We start from the raw sequence: 10,300 nt of genomic DNA, 5'->3' as shown, positions 1-10,300 counted from the left end.
TACATACTTAAAGGCTTGTATTGTAAATTTCTTATTTTTTCTATAAAAATTTTAAATAAAATATATGTAATTGCTTATTACATCTTTCGGTTATAACAACTGTAAACAAACGGTCCCTTGAAGGTCGTTATAACCGATTTTCACTGTAGTTATTATAACCGAAACATCTCTTTAAGGTAATCCTTTATAAGAGTTTTAAGTTTCTGTTCATTTTAGCTAGTTGCAAGTATGTGTTTGTATTCATAGAAACAGTTATTTGAGAAATTCATAGTTTAGTTACTCTAAGAGAACTGCCCTATTTGATAAGGGATGAGGTTCGGGAGGTATGTATTTCACTTAGAAAAATAAACCTTATAGATATCAGCCTTCATTATGTATATTAATTATAATTAATAATTAGTCTCTGTGATATTCAAAATACAAACATTCATGTTTGTAACAACAATCAACTTATCTACCCATCATTTTTTAAGGCATATAAGTAACTATATTAATCAAAATACAAATTGAAGTACCCATGTGCTTAAAAAATAAACTTTGTACCCAACATTGTTAAAGTAAACAAAAATAGACCCTTCATGTAAAGAACCAAATAAATAAATAAGCGGGGGAAGCATAGGGGGTAGTCTAGACGACTCGACACTCTCCACTATGCCGATGGCTCTCGAATGTCACACGAACGAACATGGTTTCGGTTTCAGTCTTAGTTTTGATTTTCTGCCAAAACCGAAACTCTAATTTAGCGCCAAAACTGAAACCGAACACCGAATACTGTTCTCTTTTTTTAGTATTTCTTTGTGCTTTCATTTGTTGTTTTCTTTATAATTTTTTCTCTTTCAAAAATGTTTTGCTTTAATTTGTTTATCTATTGGAATTGTATATATTTTGCTCTTGTAATAAAAAAATTTTATTCTCCATATACAAAGGAATTGAAACAACCTTATAATAATAAATAATTTAAACAATGGACTGAACAAAGGATGAGTTGTCATTCTAATGAACTATTTTTACAGGGCATTTTGGAAGAAAATGACATATTCAGAAACGCCCAGGCCGGCGTTCTGATCTCCACCCAGAGCCACCCAATACTCAGGCGGAATCGCATATTTGACGGTCTCGCTGCCGGTGTTGAAATCACCAATAACGCCACTGCAACCCTGGAATTTAACCAGATTTTCAACAATCGTTTTGGCGGCCTTTGCCTAGCTAGCGGCGTGCAACCGATCGTTAGAGGTAACAAGATATTCAACAACCAGGACGCTGTTGAAAAGGCGGTAGCCAACGGGCAGTGTTTGTACAAGATATCCAGTTACACGTCCTTTCCTATGCATGACTTCTATAGATGCCAGACTTGTAACACCACTGATAGGAATGCCATTTGCGTTAATTGTATTAAGACTTGCCATGCTGGACATGATGTGGAGTTTATTAGGCATGACAGGTAATTTAAATAAGTTAATAATTATTTATTTAATTTAGGATTATGTAAAACATATATTATTTTAATATACAACTTGTCTCACAATGACCACAATTGGAATATTTCTAAGACTACTGGGCCTTGTGAAAATTTCAAGAAAAGTTGATAATTTTATTCTTTTAAATGAAATGCCATATTTTGTATTCAATTTTTCGTTTTGAAATTAAATGGGTCCCAAAAAATTTCTTGTTTAAAAATTTTGTTTTTAATAATAATTTTAATCACATAACTTGAACAAGTGAGGAACTTTACCATTTATGGACTGCAGGTGTAAACATTCAGTTTTTGAAAAATATGCGTAAGATGATTAAGATGTAGGGTCTTCGGAAATGAATAACAACTTTTAAAGTATACTATACTCAACGGCCGAAATTATAGATAGTGATTCATCGCTAGCTCTTGGACAAGTAAAGAGGATGAGGCGTGCGGGGATCGAAAATCCATAGGCGTGTATACGTAAAAGGCAACAAGATGTAGAAAATATGGAAAAAATATAATAAAACATAACATCTATTATTTTTAGAGGTTTTATCGAGAAAACTTCAAAAATATTTTAGTAACATTTTGTTTTTAAATTTTAAGTGTTTTCTATAAAACGATGCCCTCTTGGGCATCGATAACCTACCACCACCCGGCTTACGCCACCGCAAAATATTGTAATGTTTACTATTAACACGTTGACTGCGAGATAATCTCAACGTACTTTGTCCGTGACTGCGATACATATCTTCGGGGATATGTAACAAAACTTCTTCTGTGTGCGGTACATATCCCTGGGGATATGTAATTTTTTTTACATTTGACCCTATAAAATTAAAAATAACACAATTATTGCTATAAACTTGCATGTATCTGTAACTATATATATCCTAGGATACTAACGTTTTCATTCGCAAAGAGTTTTGAAAAGAAAATAATAGAAAAATCAATATTTCTAAAAAGTATAGATTCTGCAACTTCCACAAGATTTTTATAATGAGTACATACCCCCCCGAGGTATGTACCGCAGTCAACGTGTTAATATATTTATTTAAGTAGGTACTTACATATTTTATAATAATTATCACGAATATTATCACTGTCACACTTTCACTTCACTGCCACANAACTAATATTTGATTCTATACAAAAAAGGGTCTTAATAATATTGTGAATTAAAAATTCTCTTGTATACATGAACAGTGTCTTCTTATATTTTGTACTTCCAATCATTATTTTTGTAGAAAAGTTTTATGAATTTTCCCGAAGTGCCTGAATTTTATATCAGTTCAAACAAATGAACATTGCATTGTAAGTGGGTTAAAATTGACGAACTTTTGTTGTTTTTTTTTTTTAATGAAACATGTATGTTTTACAGAGCTAGACAGAACATCTTCTGACTGTTGATACTGACAATTTTTTTGGTGATATCTCTTTTACTTTAAGAAATCAATATTGTATCATTATTTAAGGAGGTGTTGTATTCAAATATGTAAAAATATACACGGTGTTACAATTAAAATTTCCCACCTGAAAAATATTGGAATAAAAAATAAAAAACAAAAAAAACCTGTGTAAGTTTTGGTATTTTGGAAGCTACCCCTTAGGCAGGGACCTAAAATACCCTTAAATTTTAAATGGCTCCCTATGTCGAGTGACACCTCATCATTTAAAGAATATCAATGAATGAAAAAATGTTATTTTATTAAATGTTCAAATTGGGTTTCCTTTGCCTTTTGACTTATTTAATAACATTCTTCAACAATTCGCCAACGAAGTGAGTTCGGTCATGGTGCATTTTTCGACGTGTCCACATAGAAAAAAGTCTAAGGGCGTTAGATCTGGCTTTCTGGGAGGCCACTCAATTGAACCTTTGCGTTCTATCCAATAATTTGAAAAGTTCAGATTAAGAAAATCACACAGCTATGGCATCCTGCTGAAAAACGTTATCAGATAACGCCCAAAATGCTTGGAAATATTCGTTCGGAAGTGGAGCAAAGATCTTATTATTGTATGGAAGCAGAGGGAAACACTTAATAAAATAACATTCTTTCATTCACTGCTATTCTATCTTATTTTTTAAGTGATGATTTTATTGTTATATCCAAATCAAAATTTAAAAAGTCGTATATCGTTGTGAGCAGAATTGAAAAAGCATTAAAATAGGCTCAATAAGCTCAACATAGGCAGCCATTTAAAGTTTATGGGTATTTTATGCCCCTGCCTAAGGCGTAGCTTACAAGACACCAAAATTTACGACATATGTATCCCCCTTGAAAAGAAAATCGACGTGTCTCGGGCTTTTTTGTTTTTTTTTAATTCCGATATTTTCCAGGTGGTAAGTTTTAATTGGAACACCCTGTAATGGTGTTCCATTGAAAACACAAATATTAGTTTATTTCAAAACTTTTGCAACGTTTATTTGTCAATTCTATACAAAATTATGTATACAGGGTGTTCCGAAATAAGTGTCACAACGGAAAATTGTAAATTCCTCTTGAAAAAAGAAACATTGTTTTCCTCTTCCATTTTTCTCTCCGGGCTTTCGTTTTCGAGATACATGGTGTCAAAACTTTTTATCCCCACTTGATTATATTTCTTATGGGGTCACATGAAGAGCATTGTCTATGAAACCCCCTGTCAATACGGTCGAGAATTGACCGCTAGGGTTGAAGCCACAGCGGAACAAATTAGAAATACCCAACAAATTATGAACAACGTTCATAGAAACATGATCCGACGATGTAATGCGTGCATTCAAGCCAACGAACATAATTTTAAACAGTTTTTGTAAATTTTAGTCGCTAAAGTGTTAAAAAATTATTTTTAAGCTTCTTTAAGTTAAAATCCCATCTTTTGTTAAATTTCGTTAAAATTGTTAATTATTACTACCTATTTTTTGAAATTTTTTTAAATGTTTTTGTTCATAAAAAGTCATTTTTCTTGAAAATGGTTGACTTTAGAGCAATGAACCAAGAGAACTCTTTTTGTGTAAAATTCATTGGCGCTTTAGAATTTGCTGTCAAATGTCAATTTTTCCAGTGGCGTAAAAGTGAGGGAAAACACTTACGATACCTTAAAATTTCCACCACTGGCACGCCCAATGAATTCGAGAAGGATGCGAAAAATTGCTATTGATAGTGGTAATGTGTGTACAAAAGCTCAGTCCTATAGTTCAAGCGGTTCCTAAGATATTGGCAAAAAACTAAAAAGAAAATGAAAGTTTTGACACAGTGTATCTCGAAAACGAAAGCCCGGAGAGAAAAATGGAAGAAGAAAATTATATTTTTCTTTGCGACACTTATTTAGGAACACCCTTTATATTTACATTCATAAAATTGTGTTCTATTTCAAATATGTAATAATATACAGGGCGTTCCTTTTAAAAAAAAAAACATCTCAGTTGAAATCTAAGAATTATGTAATATTTTTACTGATAAAGTTAATTTTCTCACTATTTTTTATCCAATATTTAAATTTAACTTTGTCTAGATTATAGAAGTTATTTTATTTATATTGCAAAAATTGTTCTAGTAATTTTTTAACTCACTGTATCTATTGCTCAATATTTATACTTTTTTTTTTATGTATTGTAAACAATACAAAGTGATATTAAATATTTTCAAGAGGATACAGAACTTGCAAAAATAAGCAAATTTCCCAAAAATTGCCTAAATGAATGAATTTATTAAAATAATATATCAGTATATTTTTTTTTAGGGGTATTTCGAAGCTAACGACATTCATAACAACCGTATAGCCGGATTTGAGGTGAAAGCGGGAGCCAATCCGACAGTGGTGCACTGCGAAATCCACCACGGTCAGACTGGTGGAATTTACGTGCATGAGAATGGCCTCGGCCAATTCATAGACAATAAAATACATTCGAACAATTTTGCCGGTGTCTGGATTACGTCTAACAGTAACCCGACGATCCGGCGTAATGAAATTTACAACGGTCACCAGGGTGGGGTTTACATTTTCGGAGAGGGTAGAGGACTGATCGAACACAACAACATTTACGGCAACGCTCTGGCGGGCATTCAGATAAGGACTAATAGTGACCCCATAGTGCGACACAACAAAATCCACCATGGGCAGCATGGTGGTATTTATGTCCACGAGAAGGGACAAGGTCTGATCGAGGAGAACGAGGTGTACGCTAACACCCTTGCTGGTGTTTGGATCACCACGGGCAGCACTCCCGTGCTTCGCAGAAATCGTATTCACTCGGGCAAACAGGTTGGAGTGTACTTCTACGATAACGGGCACGGCAAGTTGGAAGACAATGACATCTTCAATCACTTGTACTCGGGTGTGCAGATCAGGACCGGTAGTAATCCTGTGATTCGTGGTAATAAGATCTGGGGTGGGCAAAATGGTGGAGTGTTAGTTTATAATGGTGGACTCGGTTTGCTGGAGCAGAATGAAATCTTTGATAATGCTATGGCAGGAGTTTGGATCAAGACAGATTCTAATCCCACTTTGAAGAGGAATAAGATTTTTGATGGACGGGATGGTGGAATATGCATTTTCAATGGAGGAAAGGTAAGTTTTACTTATTCATTATATTTGTTGCAGTGCTTTTTTGAAACTGTGATCATATTAATCCAATTAGTAGAATCATTGACTATTATTCAAAAAATGTATTGGTTTATTTAAAACAATGTTTGAAAAAAGTTAAAAAAAAACATTTAAAAATTTGTATTTTCTGTGCATTAAGTTGTTAGAAATTAGATATTTTCATTTTTTTTAAATCTAAACACAGCTTTTAAGATCCAGGTGTTAGTTTGTGAAAATGCCTTAGTTATTTCTAAAATTATCGGAAATAAAATTGATGTGATTATACAGGGTGTAACTGTGAGTGGAGGCAGGTTTATTGTATTGTGAAAACAGATTGAGAGCTACAACATGCATTGTTGTCAAATCTTATTTCTCAAGAGAAACCCTTTTCATAATATTACAATTCAATTTAACAATGGAGACACAAATGTTGCTATCCCTGAACACAGAAACATTTCACTAAATACCACTTTAAATTTTAATAAAAAATTAAAATGAAGGGGGAAATCACGTTGGGAGACTGATTGTCAGGTGTTTCTCATGAATATTTTTGTGTGGGACAAATGATAAAACTTTCAAACAATATTATTTTAATCAACCCTTAAAAGTAACTTACATTTAAAAAAATATATATGGAGATTTGTTGGCCAAATTCAAATAGTTTTAAATTATTTAATGAAATTTAAATATCCATATTAAAATCAAGTTAATTTAAAAAAAAAAGAAAAATGTAAATTTGTCAGTTTTTGACTTCAATTTTTTTAATGGTAGTGCATCTAGTTTTTTGGTATTATTTAGTATTTACTAGTATCCGACCGAAACTACAGTGAAAATTGGTTATAACGACATTGGTTTATACGACTTATTGGATATAACAATGGAATTTGAAAGTCCCGATTAAATCCCATAGAAATACCATATTAAAAATATCATTTACTACGACACCGTTTACAATGACTTTGGATTTAGTGACACCTTTTAATACATTTACCATAGAATCTATCGGTTAGAACGACAAATACTTAGTGATATACGGCCTTACCGTGCCTTGCCTTGCCAGACCAATGCACTGCTCTTCTGCCCGCCCAGCCGGCATCCACACTTTTGACAACTGTTAGTATGTTTGGGACAAATTAGGACTTATCTACGCATACAGATATATTATATGTATTAATTACCACTTTGTCATGATGTCGAAGAAAAAACTGTTTAATAAAGAAGAAAAATCATACATACTATAGAGATTAAAAAACGGAGAAATTAATTCAAGCAAGCAAAAGAATGTGGCGCGTCACACTACGATTTGAACAATTTGGAAGGATAGAAATAAAATAAAGTCTATTCGAAAACAATTCATTGAAAATGAGGCGCACGAGATCTTTTGAACACAAAACAATACATGTACAGGGTTAGTCACTATAATCTGAACTTATTGTGAGTTTATTATTGAAATTACAAAAAACTTTTTAATACAAAAGTTTTAGCTTTTTTTATGAATCTTTATAATACAGTATTAGAAAAAACAATTGAATAATGGTAATCACTAAATTAAAGAAAAAGTTTTTTTTTAAATGGAACACCCTATACATGCATATTTAGCTTCGTTAAATTTTCCTCTTTTCAAAAATATATAATATGTCACTGTTTGATTCAGGAGTTTTCGACATATTTCAGTTTAAAACTATTTTTGAAAAAACAGGAGGGTTTATTTCTGATGGATCGCAGCGGCTATGGACAAGGCACGTGGAACAAACAAATGACTGACAGAAGTTTATTTATCATCATTCATTTATTTCCTATAACAAACTATTTTAACAAATAAATAATGTTTAGTGAGAACGAATAATTTGAAGTTATCCGTTTTTTTATGATAATACTAAAACCAACTGAAACACAAATGGTCACAGATGCTCAATGTGGCCGCTATTATTATTGATGCACTTCGTATAATCCTCATCAATTTTGAGAACTGCATTTAGTATGAAATGGGAATTAAATTCACTTAAATTTTGNGGATATAACAATGGAATTTGAAAGTCCCGATTAAATCCCATAGAAATACCATATTAAAAATATCATTTACTACGACACCGTTTACAATGACTTTGGATTTAGTGACACCTTTTAATACATTTACCATAGAATCTATCGGTTAGAACGACAAATACTTAGTGATATACGGCCTTACCGTGCCTTGCCTTGCCAGACCAATGCACTGCTCTTCTGCCCGCCCAGCCGGCATCCACACTTTTGACAACTGTTAGTATGTTTGGGACAAATTAGGACTTATCTACGCATACAGATATATTATATGTATTAATTACCACTTTGTCATGATGTCGAAGAAAAAACTGTTTAATAAAGAAGAAAAATCATACATACTATAGAGATTAAAAAACGGAGAAATTAATTCAAGCAAGCAAAAGAATGTGGCGCGTCACACTACGATTTGAACAATTTGGAAGGATAGAAATAAAATAAAGTCTATTCGAAAACAATTCATTGAAAATGAGGCGCACAAGATCTTTTGAACAGAAAACAATACATGTACAGGGTTAGTCACTATAATCTGAACTTATTGTGAGTTTATTATTGAAATTACAAAAAAGTTTTTAATACAAAAGTTTTAGCTTTTTTATGAATCTTTATAATACAGTATTAGAAAAAACAATTGAATAATGGAAATCACTAAATTAAAGAAAAAGTTTTTTTTTTTAAATGGAACACCCTAGACATGCATATTTAGCTTCGTTAAATTTTCCTCTTTTCAAAAATATATAATATGTCACTGTTTGATTCAGGAGTTTTCGACATATTTCAGTTTAAAACTATTTTTGAAAAAACAGGAGGGTTTATTTCTGATGGATCGCAGCGGCTATGGACAAGGCACGTGGATCAAACAAATGACTGGCAGAAGTTTATTTATCATCATTCATTTATTTCCTATAACAAACTATTTTAACAAATAAATAATGTTTAGTGAGAACGAATAATTTGAAGTTATCCATTTTTTTATGATAATACTAAAAATCATTATCACTTTAACAGAATTTTAATAGCTAATTAATAAAAACCAACTGAAACACAAATGGTCACAGATGCTCAATGTGGCCGCTATTATTATTGATGCACTTCGTATAATCCTCATCAATTTTCAGAACTGCATTTAGTATTAAATGGGAATTAAATTCACTTAAATTTTGTATTGATCAACTTTATGTCTTAGTTCATCTAAGTTTACACTAGTTTCCTTATAAACCTCGTTTTTTAAGTAACCCCCACAGAAAACTGTCCAATGGTGTAAGGTCTGGGCTATTTGAAGGCCATTGAATATTTCCTCCATTACCGATCCACAAATCAAACCAATCATTTAAATAATTTCGTACTGCTCTGGTTCTAAGCGGAGGCGCTCCGTCTTGGTGCCAAATTAAAGACGATCAGCGGAAGGTCTTCCAATTTGTTTTCTATTTGATTTTCAATAAATTACAGGTATCTTTCCCCAGTCAAAGCACGTTCATAAAATAGTGGGCCAATGATTTTATTTCTCAATATACCGCACCAAACATTAAACGATGTGCGTCCTTGACTTGGAGTTTCCCTATTACAGTGAGGAATTGCATTTGCCCAAGTGTGAGTATTGTAAAAGTTGCCTCATCAGTCCATAAAATATTTTCAAAAATAGTTTAGGTTGCCATTTTTCAAGCGCAGCATTTCTCTGCAGTACGCTAATCACTGAATTTTTTGATTTTGGGTGAGTTTTTGGACCGTCATAGTTTTATAGGGGTGGTATTTATATTTATGTAACGTTAATAATTTTACTTTGGCTTATTTCTAACTGTCTTGAAGCATTTATTGTGGACTCTTGTAGTCTTTCTACAATAGTTTGGAATTGGAAAACCGGGATTGTTAGAATAGTTTGTTATAGGAAATAAATTAATGATGATAAATAAACTTCTGTCAGTCATTTCTTTGTTCCGCGTGCCTCGTCCACAGCCACTGCGATCCGTCAGACATAAATTTCCCTCGTTTTTTTCAAAAATAGTTTTAAACTGAAATATGTCGAAAAGTCCTGAATCCAACAGTAACATAATATATATATTTTTGAAAAGAGAAAAATTTAACATATTCACTAATATACAGTGTAGGAAAGTACCGATGGTCTATCAGAAGTTACTTGAGAGCGATAAAGTAAGCCATAGAAATCCATGTGATAGACAAGGATGGCTATAATGAAGGCGTCTAATAGTCAACGCCCATTTCGCCCTTCCACAAATAAGA

General features: G+C 32.4%; 1 protein-coding gene across 2 annotated transcripts in view; it reads left to right on the top strand.

Annotated features, from left to right (window-relative positions):
* Positions 1-10,300, top strand: part of LOC108905469 (F-box only protein 11) — a 48,941-nt gene that overhangs the window by 20,639 nt on the left and 18,002 nt on the right. For both annotated transcript variants that reach the window (XM_023454591.1, XM_023454590.1), the window contains exon 9: positions 1,014-1,441. In XM_023454591.1, the coding sequence (XP_023310359.1) occupies positions 1,014-1,441 (428 nt within the window). The remainder of the gene's footprint in view (positions 1-1,013; positions 1,442-10,300) is intronic.

The sequence above is a fragment of the Anoplophora glabripennis genome, unplaced genomic scaffold (assembly GCF_000390285.2).
Source record: "Anoplophora glabripennis isolate ALB-LARVAE unplaced genomic scaffold, Agla_2.0 scaffold267, whole genome shotgun sequence".
NCBI lineage: Eukaryota > Metazoa > Arthropoda > Insecta > Coleoptera > Cerambycidae > Anoplophora > Anoplophora glabripennis.
The sequence above is the reverse complement of the archived record's forward strand: the minus strand, read 5'-3'. Positions and strand labels throughout refer to the sequence as shown.